Source organism: Hypanus sabinus, chromosome 12, assembly GCF_030144855.1.
Source record: "Hypanus sabinus isolate sHypSab1 chromosome 12, sHypSab1.hap1, whole genome shotgun sequence".
In the NCBI taxonomy this organism is placed as follows: Eukaryota; Metazoa; Chordata; class Chondrichthyes; order Myliobatiformes; family Dasyatidae; genus Hypanus; species Hypanus sabinus.
The window spans coordinates 97,746,260-97,767,231 of NC_082717.1; the positions used below are offsets into that span (position 1 = coordinate 97,746,260).

The 20,972-nt window shown below is 42.8% G+C and overlaps 1 protein-coding gene across 10 annotated transcripts in view; it reads right to left on the bottom strand.

Annotated features, from left to right (window-relative positions):
• fam120b (family with sequence similarity 120 member B) overlaps window positions 1-20,972 on the bottom strand; it is a 199,709-nt gene that overhangs the window by 97,936 nt on the left and 80,801 nt on the right. For all 10 annotated transcript variants that reach the window (XR_009515199.1, XR_009515201.1, XR_009515200.1 and 7 more), the window contains 4 exons: window positions 11,622-11,802; window positions 7,432-7,545; window positions 6,732-6,907; window positions 6,040-6,132 (listed from right to left, as the gene is read on the bottom strand). Coding sequence is in view for 7 of the 10 variants with exons in the window: in XM_059986517.1 (XP_059842500.1) it covers window positions 6,040-6,132; window positions 6,732-6,907; window positions 7,432-7,545; window positions 11,622-11,802 (564 nt within the window). In the remaining 3 variants the exon portion in view is untranslated. The remainder of the gene's footprint in view (window positions 1-6,039; window positions 6,133-6,731; window positions 6,908-7,431; window positions 7,546-11,621; window positions 11,803-20,972) is intronic.

Below are 20,972 nucleotides of genomic sequence, written 5' to 3' on the forward strand. Positions count from 1 at the left end.
GTACAACCACTGTTTGCCTTCTGTGGTCAAGCCAGTTCTGGATCCATAAAGCAAGGTCTTGGATGCCATGCCTCTTTATTTTCTGAATGAGCCTTGCATGGGGAACCTTTACTGAAATCCGTACTCATTACATCCACTGCTCTACCTTCATCAATGTGGTTTATTACATCCTCAAAGAATCCAATCAGGCTCAAAAGGCATAACCTGCCCTCGACAAAGCCATGCTGACTATCCCTATTCAGATTGTGTCTCTCCAAATGCTCATAAGTCTTGCCTCTCAGGATCTTCTCCAACACCTTGCCCACCACTGAAGTAAGACTCATTGGTCTATAATTTCCTGGGTTATCTCTACTCCCTTTCGTGAACAAGGGAGCAACATTTGCAACCCTCCAATCCTCTGGAACCTCTCCCATCCCTATTGATGATGCAAAGATCATCGCCAGAGGCTCAGCAATCTGCTCCCTTGCTTCCCACAGTAGCTTGGGGTGCATCTCATCCGGTCCCAGAGACTTAGCCAATTTGATGCTTTCCGAAAGTTCCAGCACATCCTCTTTCTTAAAGTCTATATGGTCAAGCATTTCAGTCCGCTGTAAGCCATCCCCAAAATTGTCAAGGTCCTTTACCCTGGTGAACACTGAAGCAAAGTATTCATTAAGTACCTCTGCTACCTCTTCCAACTCCATGTACACATTTCCACTATCACACCTGATTGGTCCTATTCTCTCACGGCTCATCCTCTTGCCCATCACATACTTGTAGAATGCCCTGGGGTTCTCCTCAATCCTGCTCACCAAGGCCTTCTCATGACCCCATCTAGCTCTCCTAATTTCATTCTCGAGTTCCTTCCTGCCAACCTTGTAATTTTCTAGAGTTCTACCAGTACATAGTTTCTTGAACCTTTCGTACGCTTTTCTTTTCCTCTTAATTAGATTTTCTACATCATTTGTACACCACGGTTCTTTTACCCTGCCTCAATGGAACATACCTATGCGGAATGCCATGCCAATGTTCCTTGAACATTTGCCACATTTCTGCCATGCATTTCCCTGACAGCATCTGCTCCCAAGTTTCTGCCTAACAGCATTATATCTCCCCCTACCATAATCAAATGCTTTCCCAAACTGTCTGCTCCTATCCCTCTCTAGTGCTAAGGTAAAGGAGATAGAGTTGTGATCACTACCTCTAAAATGCTGTCCTACCGAGAGATCTGACACCTGACCAGGTTCATTTCCCAATACCAGATCAAGTACAACCTCACCTTTAGTTGGCTTATCTACATATTGTATCAGAAAACCTTCCTGAACACACCTAACAAACTCCACCCCATCTTAACCCCTTAATCTAAGGAGATACCAGTCAATATTAGGGAAGTTAAAACCACCCATCATGACAACACTGATATTATTTCAGAATCTGTCTCCCTATCTGCTCCTCAATGTTTCTGTTACTCTTGGGTGGTCTATAAAAACACCCAGTAGAGTTTTTGTCTCCTTTCTGTTTCTGACTTCCACCCACACTGACTCAGTAGACAATCCCTCCATGACTTCCTCCTTTCCTGCAGCCGTGATACTATCCCTGATTAGCAATGACACTCCACACATCTTTTGCCTTCCTCTCTGTCCTTTCTGAAACATCTGAAGCCTGGCACACTCATCAGCCATTCCTGCTCGAGACATCCAAGTCTCTGTAATGACAACATCGTAGTTCCACGTATTGATCCACACTCTAAGTTCATCCGCCTTGTTTATGATACTCCTTGCATTAAAGTAGACACATCTCAAACCATCTGGCTGAGTCCTTTGCTCTATCATCTGCTTGTCCTTCCTCCCAAACTCTCTATAAGCTGTCTCTATTTGTGCACCAACCTCATCCTCTGCCTCTGCACTTTGGTTTCCACTCCCCTGAAAATCTAGCTTAAACCCTCCCAACAGTATTAGTGAACCTCCCTCCCAAGATATTGGTTCCCCTCCAGTTCAGGTGCAACCGGTCCCATTTGTACAGGTCACCTCTTCCCCAGAAAAAGTTCCAAAGAACTTAAAACCCTGCCCCCTGCACCATCTCCTCAGCCACTCATTCGTCTGCTCTATCTTCCAGCTCTGACCTTCCCTAGTAATTTGCACCAGGAGTAATCTGGGGATTACCACCCTGGAGGTTCTGCTCTTCAGCCTCCTTTCTAACTACCTAAGCTTACTGCACAGGACATCTACCCCTCTCCTACCTATGTCATTGGTACCAACATGTGCCACAACCTCCAGCTGCTCACCCTCCCCTTCAAGAATATTCCGCAACTGATTGGAGACATCTGAGACCCTAACACCCGGGGGACAACACACTATCCTGGTGTCTCTTTTGCTGCTGCCGAATCTCCTATCTGTCCCCCTAACTACTGAGTCCCCTATGACTATTGCTCTGCTTGACTTCACCCTAACCTTGTGAGGCTCAGAGTCGACCACAGTGTTATTGGTCTGGCTGCTGCTGCCTTGCCCAGACAAGTCATCCCCCTCATCAGTATCCAAAGTGGTATACCTGTTATTGAGGGGAATGGCCACAGGGGGATTCTGCACTGACTTCTCTCTTCCTTTACATCTCTCTGTGTTTACCCATCTACTCACTGAATTCTGCACTCTGGGTGCAACCACCTGCTCAAAAGTCGTATCTATCAATTGTTCATCCTCCCGCATGATCCTTAGTTCATCCAGCTCCAGCTCCTTAATGCGGTCTTTCAGGAGTTGGAGTTGGATGAACCTCCTGCAGGTGTAGTCATCAGGGAGACCATCAGGTTCCATGAATTCCCACATCCTACAGGAGGAGCATTCCACTGCCATATCAGCCATCCTGCCTGCACTGTACAATGGGCAACCAAGACCAAATCAGCAATAACAAGAGGAAAATCCTACCCTTCTTACCTGCTTCTTTGGCTTCAGCCTCTTCTTGTTGAAGCTTCTCGAGCCAAAGCCTCCAAGTTCTCACTCTGACTCCAGCCCCACTCCGACAATGGCCACTCTGCTAGAACCTATCTTTTATGGCTTAAGAAATACGCTCTTCTGCACACCATTGTTGTAAGAAGTGGTTATTTGAGTTACTATCACCTTCCTGTCAGCTTGAACCAGCTTCACCTTTCTCCTCTGATCTCTCTCATTAACAAGACATTTTGCTCACTGGATTATTTTTTGTTTATAACTCCATTCTCTGTTAACTCCAGAGATGGTTATGCTGAAAACCCCAGGGATCAGCAGCTTCTGAGCCACTCAAACCACCCTATCTGGCACCAACAGTCATTTCACATTCAAAGTCACTTAAATCACATTTCCTCCCCATTCTGATGTTTGGTCTGAACAAGAATTTAACCTCTTATCCATGTCTGTATGCTTGTATGGTAGATTTTCAACAGACCAAACCAAAATGAAGACAAAAGAGCATTCAAGACAAGTTAGGGAAATGAGGATAGAGAAGCTCAAATCTGGGGAAGGGTACAAGACCGTCTCAAAGACACTGAACATTTCTCAGAGCTCAGTGTAGACCATTGTGAAACCAAAGCCAAACTGTCAGGTTGCCCCTCTAAACTCAGCTGTCAGAGAAGAACAGTATGGTAACAGTATGGGTGGCACAGAGTCTAGTGGTTAGCAAAATGCTTTACAATACAGGCGACCCACAATCTCTAAGACCTTACACAAAAAAGATATTTATGGAAGAGTGACAAGGAAGGAGACCAGGCTAAATAAAAAGAATATCCTTGCCCAGAAAAATTTTGCAATGTGTCAATTAGAAAATACTGTAAAGATGGGTGAAAAGGTCTTGTGGTCAGATGAGACTAAGGTGGAACTTTCTGGCCTCATCACTAAGCCATACACGTAGTGTAAAACTAATACTGTACATCAGCCAGGTAACACCATCCCTACTGTAAAGTATGGTGGAGGTAGCATCATGTTAACTGGATGTTTTTCAGCAGCAGGGATTGGAAATCCTGGATAAAACTTGCTAGCCTCTGCCAGAAAGCTTAATCTAGTGAGGAAGTTTGTTTTCCAATAGGACAACGACAAAAAGCACACAGCCAGACTAACCAAAGTGGCTTCAAATGAAGAAAGTTAATGTCCTTGAGTGGCCCAGTCAGAGTCCTGACCTTAACCCTGGCAAGACCTCAAGATTACTGTCCACTGCCACTCCTCAACAAACTTGGCACAGCTTGAGCAATTTTGCAAGGAGGAATGGGCAAGTCTTGTTCCATCACGTTGTGCAAAGCTAATATAGACTCATCCAAAAAGACTATTGATTGTAATGTGTTGGCACGTGGCCATGCTGTTTGTTTAGTGATCTGAAGGTCGCTAGTTCGAGCCTTGACTGAGGCTCTGTGTGTGTGTCCTTGAGCAAGGCACTTAACCACACTTTGCTGTGCGACGACACCGGTGCCAAGCTATATAGGTCCTAATGCCCTTCCCTTGGACAACATTGGTGGCTTGGAGAGGGGAGACTTGCAGCTTGGGCAGCTGCCCATCTTCCATAAAAAAAAAACCTTGCCCAGGCTTGCGTCCTGAAAACTTTCCAAGGCACAAATCCATGGTCTATCGAGACTAACGGAGGCCTACTAGCTTGAGCAAATAAGGATGATTACTTTTGAACTGATGATATTTCAGCTGATGATTACTTTTGAACTTTTAGTTTATTGTATTTTGGGGTTCGCTGTGAAACATCTGATTCTGTGAAGCATTGTGATTCATAAGTAAAAACTCTCAGTTAAATTGATTAATATTCTTAGTTGTAATAGTCAGTTATGTGAACAAAGGGTTGGGGCTGAATACTTTTACAAGTCATTGTATTCTGCAACTCTCACCCAGTTGTAGCCCCCCATTTCCCTCCTATCCATGTGCCTAATTTAACAGAAAACCTACAAGCCCTTTGGCCTACAAAGCTATGCCGAACATGTCCTTACCTTAGAAATTAATAGGCTTACCCATAGCCCTCTGTTTTACTAAGCTCCATGTACCTACCTAAAAGTCTCTTAAAAGACCCTATCATATCCGCCTCCACCACCATTGCCGGCAGCCCATTCTACGCACTCACCACTCTCTGAGTAAAAACTTATCCCTGACATCTCCTCTGTACCTGTTTCCCAGCACCTTAAACCTGTGTCCTCTTGTGACAACCATTTCAGCCCTGGGGAAAAGCCTCTGACTATCCACACGATCAATCTCCGTCTCATCCTCTGTCGCTCCAAGGAGAAAAGGCCAAGTTCACTCAACTTATTCTCATAAGGCATGCTCCCCAATCCAGGCAACATCCTTGTAAATCTCCTCTGCACCCTTTCTATAGTTACCACATCCTTCCTGTAGTGAGGCGACCAGAACTGAGCACAGTACTCTAAGTGGGGTCTGACCAGGGTCCTATATAGCTGTAACATTACCTCTTGGCTCCTAAATTCAATTCCACAATTGATGAAGGCCAATACACCGTATGCCTTCTTAACCACAGAGTCAACCTGCGCGAATGCTTTGAGTGTCCCAAGGACTTGGACCCCAAGATCCGACACTGAAATCAATCCCGCATCCACGATTTTTGCAGGAAGCTCATTCCACATTCTCACCATCCTCTGAGTGAAATAGCTCCCTCTCATGTTCCCCTTAAACATTTCACCTTTCACCTTTAACCCATGACCTTGAGTTCTAGATGGACTTGGGTCTCAGTTGCATGAGGCGGGAATGGGTCTGTAGTGAAACTCCCTGCAAATGGAAGGATGGCAGCTGTCAATATCATTCATGCCAAATATTTAAAAGACTTGTACTAATTGAGTTTAAACAGTTTAACATGCACTTGGAGTTTTCAAGTCGTTAAACTAACCCACTGAATTCTGGTACAATCTGCTTTTGTCACAGGTAAGCAAGCACTCCGTGAAACTGTAGTTTTGCTTTGGAACCTAGCTTACTTCTATAAATGGAATATTAATTACAGAGATCAATTTATTCAGTAGACGGTAACACAGATTGTGTGTGCTAAAAACTAGGAAAGGTGAAGTGAAAATTATCAGGGACATGTAACATCACGTACCTGTATCTGACTGAGCTGGTCAGCTGACTTGTCTTGAATACATAGCATCTGGGCCAAATATGCATTCAGGTCCTCCAGAGATAATGTGCTTACCTGAAACAAGCAATGTTATACATTTAAAACACTGGAATCACAGTAGACCATTTCCAACCTACCATAAGATCATACTGAATTTTGAAATCATTCTGTGGGTATACTTTCCTATGGGTGTCTTGCACATAATTTCCTCTAGACTATCCAGTTACAATCTGCACAACCTCTGACCTCTCTCTCATTAACAAAGCATTTTCACTGACAGAACTGCAAGATCCATTGTTTTCACACCATTCTTCATAAACTCTAGAGACTGTTGAGGGTGAAAATCTCAAAAAACCGCCCTGTCTGGCACTAGCAATCATTCCATGATCAAAGTCACTTAGATCACATTGTTTCCTTATTCTGATGTTTGGTCTGAACAACTGAACTGTTTGACCATGTCTGCATGCTTTCATGCATTGAGTTGCTGCACCATGATGGCTGATTAGATATTTGCATGCACCTGATAAAGTGGCGACCGAGAATACTTTCACTGAATGAACAAGAAAGACTCCCTCATTATTGGTGGCAAACATAGTATCATAATGATGTCACGAAAACCTGGTGGTTTTGATGGCATTATTACCATGACTGAAACATGCATTGCTTCTCCTCACCTGCAGTGTGATATAGGCGAGCAGGCAGCAAACGGCAGCAACTGTGGGATCTTTCAGATGTTGAAATTCCTCAATATAATCCTGTATGCCAAAGCACGCGAGAAATGTGCGGTAGCGCAATTCCTCAACCACTGATCCTTCTGCTAGCCACAAGGTTTGTAGATCTGGAATTCCTCCTGCAAACAAAGGATTGATTTATTATTGGAGATATTAAAACTGGAATGACGACATTTCAAGATCTAGTGAAGGGCCTCGGCCCAAAACATTGACTGTTTATTCCCTTCCATCGATGCTGTCTGACTTCTTGATTTACTTCAGTATTTTGTGTGTTCCTATTAAAACTAAAATTATTTGCTTTCATTGAGCAGACCTGCTCCAGTCTCTGCAGTTGATGTTAGTATCCTGCATTCCCAAGATAACGAACATCCAGGAGCGCTGGAGATGTTACAAGTTCCTCATTCAATGCCGAAGTAAAAGGTTTACCAATTATCTGTCTCAATGGTGTTTAGAAGTTCTTATCTGGGTGCAGCCTGGGAGCCAGATTTCCTGCAAGAGTCATTCCAATTCAAAGGTACTGAATTGTTTGTACAATGCAACAATATCACACTGGAGACATAAAAGGTGCTATGGATTAAGCCCATTCACTTTTTTCCCTGCTACATATGTCAAAACACAGCAAGACAAAAAAGACTGCAAGTACCTGGTAGTTCTGGTGGTAGAGCTGGCACAAGATCTGGCTGCTGAAGCAGGTTACCTGGATATACAAACCATTCCTTTATGGTACGGCATGATGTGGCAGAATTAGGCTGGGCATCTGGACATAAGGAATTTCAAACAGGATTAACAGATGAACAGGATATCTCTTTTTAGCTAATTTACAAAACATTAAAATCATAGAGCTTTTCAGAATGATAAGAGCTCGTCTAATTCTCATGGGCCTGTGTTGTCTTCCCCTGACAATGAATCCATAGCGTCTAATTCTCAAGTCAGTGTATTTTAACAAGATCTATTCTAAACATCATAGAATTAGATAGCATTGACAAACTCAATTTAGTTCATCTTCCTAATGCCAGCTCTTTGAAAGTGCTATCCAGTTAATCCACTCTGGTGGTAGTTCAAAATAGGTCTGCATTATTTTAAGTGTTTTCTGTCCTGTGTCATAAATGTGATCTCCAGCCTGATGGCATGATCGTTAATTTCTCTAGCTTCTGGTAATTTCTCTCCCCCCACCCCCATTTTTTTTTCCTTTTTGTAATCTAGTTCCCCTCCCACCCTTTCTCTTTTCCTCACCTGACCAGCACCTCACTCTGGCTAGAACATTCTCATAGCCAAAAAGACTTCTAATCCACAGTGGTCTTGTTTTAGACACAAAGGAATCATCCCAGAGGTGCCTTTAGGATGAGAAAGCTGTTCTACAAATAGTGTCTCAGGAAGCCTGGCCTATATTAACTGGAGCTTAGAATGAAAGCTGATCTTCTAGATTCTGAAAGGGTTGAAAGAATAAATGCAAGAGACAACTGCTATTTAGTGCAAAGATCAGAATTTTCATTCATCATGTTCTGAAGGTCCTTTACCATGTTCTCAAGTTTTTCATTGTAATTACAGTTTGTCTTCTTCTGTATATTGGTTGGTTGTTTGTCTTTGTGTGTGTAGTTTTTCATTGATTCTATTGTGTTTTTTTGTATCTACTGTGAAAGTCCATAAGATAATCAATCTCAAGTTAGTGTATGGTGATATGTATGTACTGGAAGAATAAATTTATTTTGAACTTTGAATTAAGAATCAATGTCTGAGGATTATGGGTGCCTCTTCAGGACTGGGCTGAGGAGAAATTTCTTTATTTAGAGGGTTACAGAACTTTGAAAATCTCTACTAACCCAAAGGACTGAGTTTGCTTTAATAGTGAGTACAGTCAAGGCTCAGATGCTATTCAGGGAAAATGTTACAGCAGTGCTCAGGCAGGACAGATTAGAGGGCTTGTCTACCTCGGCCATGAGGGTGGAACTGAAACACAGGAATGACCACATTAATGGGGTTGCATTATAGACCACCCAATAGTCAGCGAGAATTGGAAGAGCAAATCTGCAGAGAGATAGCAGACAACTGCAGGAAACAGGATTTTAATTTTCCACATATTGATTGGGACTCCCATACTGTTAAAGATCTAGACGGGTTAGGGTTTGTAATATGTGTTCAGGAAAGTTTTCTACGTCAATGTATAGAGGCACCGACGAGAGAGGATGCAATATTAGATCTCCTATTAGGAAACGAGTTAGGACAGGTGACGGAAGTGTGTGTAGGGAAACACTTTGGTTCCAGAGATCATAACACCACTAGTTTCAACTTGATCATGGATAAAGATAGATCTAGTTCTTGGGTTGAGGTTCTAAACTGGAAAAAGGCCAAATTTGAAGAAATGAGAAAGGATCTAAAAAGTGTGGATTGGGACAGGTTGTTTTCTGGCAGGGATGTGATTAGTAAGTGGGAGGCCTTCAAAGGAGAAATTTTGAGAGTGCAGAGTTTGTATGTTCCTGTCAGGATTAAAGGCAAAGTGAATAAGAATAAGGAATCTTGGTACTCTAGGGATATTGGAACTCTGATAAAGAAGAGAGAGGTGTATGATGTGTATAGGAAATAGGGAGCAAATAAGGTGTTTGAGGCGTATAAAAAGTAGAAGAATGAGGGGAGATTTGATAGAGGTGTATAAAATTATAATGGGTATAGATAGAATGAATGCACAGGCTTTTTCACCTGAGGTTAGGGGAGAAAAAACCAAAGGACATGGGTTAAGGGTGAAGGGGGAAAAGTTTAAAGGGAACATTATGGGGGGCTTCTTCACACAAAGTGGTGGGAGTGTGGAATGAGCTGCCAGATGAAGTGGTAAATGCGGGCTCACTTTTAACATTTAAGAAAAACTTGCAGGTACATACATGGATGACGGGTGTATGGAGGGATATGGGCCGGCTGCAGGTCAGTGGGACTAGGCAGAAAAAATGGTTTGGCACAGCCAAGAAGGGCGAAAAGTCCTGTTTTTGTGCTGTAATGTTCTATGGTACTATGAATATAATTTTGAGTACCAAGGAATTACAAGGATCAGATAGGAAATACACAGGATGACCTATGATCTTCAGGATAGATGGAACAGGTTCAAGGGACCATGATGCTACTACTGCTTTGATATTTTATGTTCTCTGGCGAGCTGCACCTTCTACTTTTATGAACTTAATTGATTCAAATTGTCTGTAGACTAACTTGCACCACCTCTTTTACCCATTAATATTATTCCACCTGACTTAAAATGACAGTATTGTTGAGCTAGAAACTTTCCCTCTTAGTTACAAAATGTCTCACTGGACTCAAACCTCCTATCTCTGTAACCTTTTAAAAGAAAATCGAGCTTTCTGTGTTCCTTCAGTTCAAATATTTTGCGCATTCCAGATTTTTAAAAAACACTCATTTATTGGGGGAACACACACAATATGCTGGTGGTATGCAGCAAGCCAGGCAGCATCTATAGGGAGAAGTGCTGTCGAGGTTTTGGGCCGGGACCCTTCATCAGGACTAACAGTCAGTCCTGACGAAGGGTCTCGGCCGGAAACGTCGACAGCACTTCTCCCTATAGATGCTGCCTGGCCTGTTGCGTTCCATCAGCATTTTGTGTGTGTTGCTTGAGTTTCCAGCATCTGCAGATTTCCTCGTGTTTGCATTTATTGGAGGACATGTCTTCAGTTTCCCCCTGTCCCATCATCTCCCACCTCACCTATTGCCTGCCCAGCCCTGCCTCACCTCATGCTGCCCTCTCACCTCTTCACACTGGCTATTTCTCCTCTACACTCTCAATCCTGGGGTAGGGTCTCAACTCCAAACATTTACTAACCACAGTTGCTGCTTAACCTACTGAGTTCCTCTAGCACAGCTATTTTCTGCTGCAGATGACAGGATTTGTAGTCTCTTGCTTCACCATTATTTAGTGCCCTTGGCTATAAATTCATGAATACTAACTTCCCTTTATTTAAAACCCGACCATCCAAAAAAGTTTTTAGTCATCTGATATTTCCTTCTCTGTGCTAACTTCTTATTAGGATCAAAGTCAAAGTAAATTTATTATCAGAGTGTGTATTTCTTACCTTGAGATTCATTTCCTAGCTGGCTTTATTTACAGGAAAATGAAGACTTACAACAGGATTTATGAAGAACCATACTGTACATAAACAAAGACTGACAAGCAACTGATGTCCAAATTAAGACTGATTGTTCAAATACTAATAAAAAAGTAAATGCTGAGAACATGAATTTTACAGTTCTTGAAAATATGTCTACAGGTTGTAGGGTCACTTCAGAGCTGAGGTGAGAAGTTATCCATGCTGGTTCAGGAGCCTGATGGACCATGGGATGTTCTTCTATGTTACAGCTAATATATAAACTCAAGACTCTGTTGATGTTGGGTGTTATGGTTCCACATATGCATGACTGAATGGTGAAGAACCAGCTAATGTAAGAAACTAATGAGATGTATGAATTTTGGGAAAACAGACGTAAATATAATAGTACAGATCTTCTGCAATGTATAAATGTTTATTCTTGGATTTATATACAAAGGAATCATTTTGTAAGCGGTCTGCAAGTCCTTTTCACATCAAGGTTAATTGTCATGTTGGGATTGTAAGGAAATAAAACTATCCTTATTTTCCCCTGACACTTGAATGGCAAAATTGATCCTGTTAAACGGTCAAGTTGCCCTAACAGCAGCAGTGCCACTTGATTATTACCCTGAGGGTTCAACATCCTCATGAAACTCCTCCAGGTCTATGGAATGATGCAAGATGTTGTTGGTACCTGAAACTGTGTCACCTGTCATTTGAAGGATCGAAGTATTTAAAATATTCCTACATGATTCAGCTGCTAGAAGAATGCCATAAACGGACTGCCGAGCAGATCGGTAAACAATTGCTTGTCCAGGAAGGTCTGGGTCCATGTCGTCCTCCAATGTGTTGCTGCAGTCAACTTCTCCAGTACTCAGGATCTTATAAACCATAGAGCTCTCAGCTTTGAAATGCTTCTCTCTTGCAAACTTTTAAAATTAAAAAGGAAATCAGTTTTAATGATAGTTATAATAGTTAGAAATTTAATGATAGTTTAATTAGTTACAAATACAGTCTGCCGAGGCACTGTAATGCTATAATGTAGGAACATCTGGAAGCCAGTGATGGTGAGGGAAAGGTCAATACATCATGAGCACAGGCCTCCAGTCTGAGAGGCAATCATCTACTGTCACTCTCTGGTTTCTCCCACAAAGCCAATGTCAAATACCAGGAACGCTCATGTGCAGGAAAGCCAGACTAATCAAAGTCACCATCAGGTGACACCGAATCACTCAACACCGAATTCAACAATTTCAGATTATCAACAGTTCCTGCCTTTTCATTTACATATCAAACATTCACAATTGTTTCCTCTGGAATTTCACAAGATTACTTTAACTATTCACAGACTTAAGTTACCTTATTTGTCCTGTTTTCTCACCTTTTCACTATTGCCATTTAAGCTCTCCTGCTTTAGATTCTATCATATATCTTCTCTCTTTCTCTGAATGTTGAAGCTTGTTTCATTTCATCCTGAAATATTAACTTCCACAGATGTTGGCTGACTAGCTGAGTATTTCCAGTATCTTTTGCTTTGAACCCAATCTTTTTGCATGGCTGCTACAACATTTATGGTGAAAATAGACTTGTAAAGCTTTTCAATAAGCTCCGAATGTCTCAAAGTGCTCAATATCTCGAAGAGACTGTAGTTGTGAAAAGCATCAACATTGTTATAGAGAGAAAGCTAGCATAATATAGTATTGAATCAGGCTGGAGAAGCAATACCTCATATTCTGCTTCCAACTTGATAGCACTTATATCGATTTCTCTAACTCCCCCTTCCCTCTTCTTCCATTCCCCACTCTGACTCCCTTCTTTCCTTTTTTCTTTCCCTCATCTACCTATCCACTCACCCCTGATGCCCCACCTCCTTCCTTTACTCCCATGGTCAACACTCCTCTCCTTCTCCTGCTTCTTCTCCTTGTTGCTTCTTCTCCTGCCCTTTAGCTCTTCCACCTATCACCTCCCAGCTTCTGGCTTCATCACCCCTTTGGGGGTTATATGGGAGGCAGGGTTTGAGGGTCGGCACAACATTGTGGGCCGAAGGCCCTGTAATGTGCTGTACTATTCTATGTTCCCCACATTGCTTCACCCATAATCTTCTAGCTTGTATTCCTTCCTCTCCCCCCCCCCCACTTCTAATTCTGACTTCTCCCCCCTTCCTTTCCAGTCGCGATGAAAGGTCTTGGCCCGAAAACATCGACTGACTTGCTGAGTTCCTCCAGCATTTTGTGTGTATTGCTCTATGAAGCTTCAGCATAAATGACACTCTCATCTTCTAGGTTGAGATTTCAAACCATGAACGTATGACTCATGACACAAATGAACCAAAGCTGGCACCTTAAGTTGCATCCACCAACAGGCACAGTATCAATATGGCACAACTTTATCCCAAATTTGTTTAACACTGATAGAAACAAAAATTATTTCTCAATTCACAAATTTACTTCTAACTTGAGCAATGTAAAAACATAAATCAATTGACAAAATCAATTAATATCTTTACTGCCCTCTGAGTGAAATGTGTTTTCTGTGGTCCATTTCAATGAATCATTTATTTTATTTATTTAGTGATACAGCACTGATTAGGCCCTTCCAGCCCTTTAAACCAAGCCGCACCCCCCCCCCCACAACTCTATAACCCTGATTAATCCTAACCTAATCACAGGACAATTTACAATGACAAATTAACCTACCCAGTAAGTCTTTGGACCGTGGGAGGCAACCAGAACACCAAGAGAAAATCCACACATTATACAGGGAGGAAGTACAGAAACCCCTTACACACAGCGGCAGAATTAAACTCCAAACTCCTGAATACCCCGAGCTGCAATAGCATCATGTTAACTGCTACGCTACTGTGGTGCCCATTCATCATTGTGCTCAGCTTGATTCCATACCTCAGGCAGAACTATCGGAGTTTAATGCCCAATACACAGAGGTAATTAACAGTGAATGTCATTAAAGACTGGCTTTTTCAAAGTCTGTCTTCTGTTAGGTGAGTTACAGTTATTCATAGAGTGTGCGTAGTTTGATAATTTGGTACACTCACACGGAGAGGTATGGAAATTGGATTATGCCATGCAGTTGGGCTGGTGCTCAGGGAATTTATTCTGCTATGTCTGACCTGGGAGTATTCAGTGCCAGTGGTTAGTATTGCAGTGGATGGGGGCTCTGTTTATTTTCAGCCTTTCCTACTAACACTTCACATAAGAGTCCTTAAAAATGTTTTGCCTCCAGGGATGTGATCCTGATTTTCTTTCAATGAAAAAGTCTTCAGAAGCAATTTCAGAATTTCAAAGTTCAAGATAAATGTATATTAAAGTACACATGTCACCATATACAACCCTGAGATTCAATAAATTCACATTAGAATAATAATCATGAATAGAATGAATGAAAAACTACACCAACAGGGCATTCAATCAGCATGCAAAACACTACAAACTGTACAAATGCAAAAAGAAAGAAATAACATTAATAAATAAGTACTAACAAGAACATGAGCTAAAGAGTGCTTTAAAGAGAGTCATGAAGCATAGAAAACCTACAGCACAATACAGGCCCTTCGGCCCACAAAGCTGTGCCGAACATGTCCCTACCTTAGAAATTACCTAGGCTCTGTGCCCTCTGTTTTTACATAGCCCTCTGTTTTTCTAAGCTCCATGTACCTATCCAGGAGTCTCTTAAAAGACCTTATGTTATCCGCCTCCACCAACGTCGCTGGCAGCCCATTCCATGCACTTACCACTCTCTCTGTGTTGTGTGCTGGGGCAGCAGGCTGAGGGTAGCAGACACCAACAGAATCAACATACTCATTCGTAAGGCCAGTGATGTTGTGGGGGTGGAACTAGACTCTCTGACGGTGGTGTCTGCACAGAGGATGCTGTCCAAGTTGCATGCCATCTTGGACAATGACTCCCATCCACTTCATAATGTACTGGTTAGGCACAGGAGTACTTTCAACCAGAGACTCATTCCACCGAGATGTAACACTGAGCGTCATAGGAAGTCATTCCTACCTGTGGCTATCAAACTTTACAACTCCTCCCTAGGAGTGTCAGACACTCTGAGTCAATAGGCTAGTCCTGGACTTATTTCCACTTGGCATGATTGACTTATTATTATTTAATTATTTATGGTCTTAGATTGTTATATTTCTTCACTATTCTTGGTTGGTGCGGCTGTAACAAAACCCAAGTTCCCTTGGGATCAATAAAGTATGTCTGTCTCTGCGTAAAAAACTAACCCCTGACATCTCCTCTACACCTACTTCCAAACACTTTCAAACTGTGCCCTCTCGTGCTAGCCATTTCAGCCCTGGGAAAAAGCCTCTGACTATCCACATGATCAATGCTTCTCATCACCTTATACACCTCTATCAGGTCACCTTTCATCCTCAGTCGCTCCAAAGAAAAAAGGCCGAGTTCACTCAACCTCTTTGTAAATCTCCTCTGCACCCTTTCTATGGTTTCCACATCCTTCTTATAGTGAGGCGACCAGAACTGAGCACAGTACTCCAAGTGGGGTCCGACCAGGGACCTACATAGCTGCAACATTACCCCTTAGCTCCTAAACTTAATCTCGCGATTCATGAAGGTCAATGCTTTCTTAACCACAGAGTCAACCTGTGCAGCAGCTTTGAGTGTCCTATGGACTCGGACCCCATGGTTGAGGAGTAATAACTGTTTCTGGAGGTATGAGCCCTGAGGCTCCTGTAGCTTCTTCCTAAAGAGAGCATAACCTGGGTGGTGAAGATCCCTGATAATGAATGCTGCTTTCCCCCAACAGTGCTCAATGGTGGTGAGGGCTTTACGCATGACAGACTGGGTCATATCCACTACGTATTAAAAAGATTTTTAAAAACATTTAAGGGCATTGGTGTTTCCATAACATGACACAACCAGTTAATTTACTCTCCACCATACATCTATAGAAGTTTGTCAGATATCACGTCAAACCTTTGCAGCTGCCTTGCTTTCTTTCTAACTGTACTTGTGCTGGGCCCGGGACATGTCCTCTGAAAGTGATAACAATGACTTGCTGACCCTCTCCACCTATGATCAGCCGATGAGGACTGGCTCACGGACCTCTGGTTTCCTCCTCCTGAAGTCAATAATCACCTCTTTGGTTTTGCTGACATCGAGTAAGAGGTTGTTGTGGCACCAATTTAAAAATGGACACGTGGTTTTGTCAAAATTTTGTCAGTTTGAAGGAGTAAGTCTGAGAATCAGAACGGGAGTACGGCAGAAGTCATTTTGATCTTTTCTTCTCATCGGGGTTAAGAGAGGAGGGACTTCGCAGGTGTGTGACGTCGGGCAGTGAAGCGCAGAAGATTTAAAAGGACAGGAATCCTGATTCAGGTTTACTTTGGAGGAGTAAGTCTGAGAATCAGAACGGGAGTGCGGCAGAAGTCATTTTGATCTTTTCTTCTCATCGGGGTTAAGAGCGGAGGGACTGCGCAGGCGTGTGATATCGGGCAGTGAAGCGTGGAAGATTTAAAAGGAATACCGCCTTATACAGCGGGCAGTGTCATTTGCAGAGTGAGCTGGGAGCAGAGTGAAGGCTTAAAAGCTTTGGCTCAACAGGCTTTGGCAGAAACGGGCGAGGCAAGGTAGATTTAGTTTTCAATTTTTCCTGTTACTTGAGGAAAGGGGGAACTATAAGTGTGAGGGCAGCTTGTTGTTCTCGGTGTCAGATGTGGGAGGTCCTGAAGTTTCCTAGCCTCCTGGACGTCCATATCTGCGCCAGGTGCGCCGAGCTGCAGCTCCTTAGGGACCGTGTTAGGGAACTGGAGCTGCAGCTCGATGACCTTCGTCTGGTCAGGGAGAGTGAGGAGTTGATAGAGAGGAGTTACAGGCAGCTGGTCACACCAGGGCCACGGGAGACAGACAAGTGGATCACGGTTAAAAGAGGGAAGGGGAAGAGTCAGGTACTAAAGAGTACCCCAGTGGCTGTACCCCTTGACAATAAGTACTCCTGTTTGAGTATTGTTGGGGGGGGGGGGGGGGACAGCCTACCTGGGGGAAGCAACAGTGACTGTGCCTCCAGCACAGAGTCCAACCCTGTGGCTCAGAAGGGTAGGGAAAGGAAGAGGAAGGCAGTAGTAATAGGGGACTGGATAGTTGGGGGGTCAGATAGACGATTCTGTGCACGCAGTCAGGAGACCCGGATGGTATTTTGCCTCTCTGGTGTCAGGGTCTGGGATGTTTCTGATTGCGTCCAAGATATCCTGAAGTGGGAGGGTGAGGAGCCAGAGGTCGTGGTACATATAGGTACCAATGACATAGGTAGGAAAAGGGAATTGGTCCTGAAAGGAGAATATAGGGAGTCAGGAAGGGAGTTGAGAAGAAGGTCCGCAAAGGTAGTAATCTCAGGATTACTGCCTGTGCCGCCTGACAGTGAAATAGGAGTGGAATGAGGTGGAGGATAAATGCGTGGCTGAGGGATTGGAGCAAGGGGCAGGGATTCAAGTTTCTGGATCATTGGGACCTCTTTTGGGGCAGGTGTGACCTGTACAAAAAGGACGGGTTACACTTGAATCCTAGGGGGGCCAATATCCTGGTGGGCAGATGTGCTAAGGCTACTGCGGAGACTTTAAACTAAAATGGTTGGGGGGTGGGAATCAAATTGAAGTGACTAGGAGAGAGGAGGTTAGTTCACAAATAGAGTAAGCTTATAGACAGCATGTGAGAGAGGATAGGCAGGTGATAGAGAAGAGGAGTGCTCAGACCAAAGATGTAGGGGAGAAGGAAGGAAAACAAGATTGTAAAGCTGTTTGCACCTTTAGGGATAAGCAGAGAGTAAAAGGTGGAGAATTTCTTAAATGCATTTATTTTAATGCTAAGAGCATTGTAAGAAAGGTGGATGAGCTCAGAGCATGGATTGATAACTGGAATTATCATGTTGAAGCTATTAGTGAAACATGGTTGCAGGAGGGGTGTGATTCGCAACTAAATATTCCTGGATTCCGTTGCTTCAGGTGTGATAGAACTGGAGGGGCAAGAGGGGGAGGTGTTGCATTGCTTGTCAGAGAAAATATTACAGCGGTGCTTTGGCAGGATAGATTTGAGGGCTCGTCTAGGGAGCCTATTTGGGTGGAATTGAGGAATGGGAAAGGTGCAGTAACACTTATAGGGGTGTATTATCGACCACCTAATGGGGAGCAAGAATTGGAGGAGCAAATTTGTAAGGAGATAGCAGATATTTGTAGTAAGCACAAGGTTGTGATTGTGGGAGGTTTTAATTTTCCACACATAGACTGGGAAGCCCATTCTGTAAAAGGGCTGGATGGTTTGGAGTTTGTAAAAAATGTGCAGGATAGTTTTTTGCAGCAATACATAGAGGTACCGACTAGAGAAGGAGCAGTGGTAGATCTCCTGTTGGGGAATGAGATAGGTCAGGTGACGGAGGAATGTGTTAGGGAGCACTTCGGGTCCAGTGAGCACAATGCCATTAGTTTCAATTTAATTATGGAGAAGGATAGGTCTGGACACAGGGTTGAGATTTTTGATTGGAGAAAGGCTAACTTTGAGGAGATGCGAAAGGATTTAGAAGGAATGGAGTGGGACAATTTGTTGTATGGGAAGGATGTAATAGAGAAAAGGCAGTCATTTAAAGGAGAAATTTTGAGGGTACAGAATCTTTATGTTCCTGTTAGGTTGAAAGGAAAGGATAAAAGTTTGAGAGAGCCATGGTTTTCAAGGGATATTGGAAACTTGGTTCCGAAAAAGAGAGATATCTACAATAAATATAGGCAGCATGGAGTAAATGAGGTGCTCAAGGAATATAAAGGATGTAAAAAGAACCTTAAGAAAGAAATTAGAAAAGCTAAAAGATATGAGGTTGCTTTGGCAAGTAGGGTAAAAATAAATCCAAAGGGTTTCTACAGTTATATCAATAGCAAAAGGATAGTGAGGGATAAAATTGGTCCCTTACAGAATCAGAGTGGACAGCCATGTCTGGAGCCAAAAGAGATGGGGGAGATTTTGAACAATTTCTTTTCTTCGGTATTTACTAAGGAGAAGGATACTGAATTGTGTAAGGTAAGGGAAACAAGTAGGCAGTTATGGAAACTATGATGATTAAAGAAGAGGAAGCAATGGCACTTCTAAAGAATATAAAAGTGGATAAGTCTCCAGGTCCTGAAAGGTTATTCCCTAGGACCTTGAGGGAAGTTAGTGTAGAAATAGCAGGGGCTCTGACAGAAATATTTCAAATGTCATTAGAAACAGGGATGGTGCCGGAGGGATTGGCGTATTGCTCATGTGGTTCCATTGTTTAAAAAGGGTTCTAAGAGTAAACCTAGCAATTATCAGCCTACACACAAAAAATACTGGTGGAACACAGCAGGCCAGGCAGCATCTATAGGGAGAAGCGCTGTCGACGTTTCGGGCCGAGACCCTTCATCAGGATGTCCTGATGAAGGGTCTCAGCCCAAAACGTCGACAGCGCTTCTCCCTATAGATGCTGCCAGACTTGCTGTGTTTCACCAGCATTTTGTGTGTGTTGTTTGAATTTCCAGCATCTGCAGATTTCCTTGTGTTTGCAATTATCAGCCTGTAAGTTTGACGTCAGTGGTGGGTAAATTGATGGAAAGTATTCTTAGAGATGGTATATATAATTATCTGGACAGACAGGGTCTGATTAGGAACAGTCAACATGGATTTGTGCGTAGAAGGTCATGTTTGACAAATCTTATTGAATGTTTTGAAGAGGTTACTAGGAAAGTTGTCGAGGGTAAAGTAGTGGATGTTGTCTATATGGACTTCAGTAAGGCCTTTGACAAGGTTCCACATGGAAGGTTAATTAAGAAGGTTCAATCATTAGGTATTAATATTGAAGTAGTAAAATGGATTCAACAGTGGCTGGATGGGAGATGCCAGAGAGTAGTGGTGGATAACTATTTGTCAGGTTGGAGGCCGGTGACTAGTGGTGTGCCTCAGGGATCTGTACTGGGTCCAACATTGTTTGTCATATACATTAATGATCTGGATGATAGGGTGGTAAATTGGATTAGTAAGTATGCAGATGATACTACGATAGGTGGTGTTGTGGATAATGAAGTAGGTTTTCAAAGTTTACGGAGAGATTTAGGCCAGTTAGAAGAGTGGGCTGAAAGATCGCAGAGGGAGTTTAATGCTGATAAGAGTGAGGTGCTACATTTTGGTAGGAATGTAGATGTCAACAAAATAGAGAGAGTACAGAGGAGATTTACTAGAATGTTACCTGGGTTTCAGCACCTAAGTTACAGAGAAAGGTGTTTATTCTTTGGAGCATAGAAGGTTGAGGGGGGACTTGATAGAGGTATTTAAAATTAGGAGGGGGTTAGATAGAGTTGACGTGTATAGGCTTTTTCCATTGAGAGGGGGGGGAGATTCAAACAAGAGGACATGAGTTGAGAGTTAAGGGGCAAAAGTTTAGGGGTCACACGATGGGGAACTTCTTTACTCAGAGAGTGGTAGCTGTGTGGAATGAGCTTCCAGTAGAAGTTGTAGAAGCAGGTACGATATTGTCATTTAAATAAAAATTGGATAGGTATATGGACAGGAAATGAATGGAGGGTTTTGCGCTGACTGCAGGTCAGTGGGACTAAGTGAGAGTAAGCGTTCAGCACGGACTAGAAGGGCCGGACGAGATGGCCTGTTTCTGTGCTGTAATTGTCATATGATTAAAATTACCAATTAAATTGAAGGAGGATATTTCAGGGACAGAATCATCTTCTTGCATGGGGGGGGGTAACATTAAATATTCCCTACTTCATATACATTGCCCCACTATATAGACATGTGTCTTCAATGTGTTAAAAGGACATTACCCTGCAACCCTCAAATTAACAATTTTTTAATCATAATTTGTTAATTACATGCATAGACCTCATTCTTGATGGATCCCAAAAATGTAATGAGTCTTTAGAATTGTAATACCATAGAAGGCATGCTTCTGCACACACTTTAGAAACATATCATTATGCCTACATTATCCCTTATACGTTTTGAGAACATATACTGCTTCATACAGTCAGTGGCCACATTATTAGGTCCAACTGCTCGTTAACGCAAATATCTATTCATTCAATCATGTGCCATCAATTCAATGT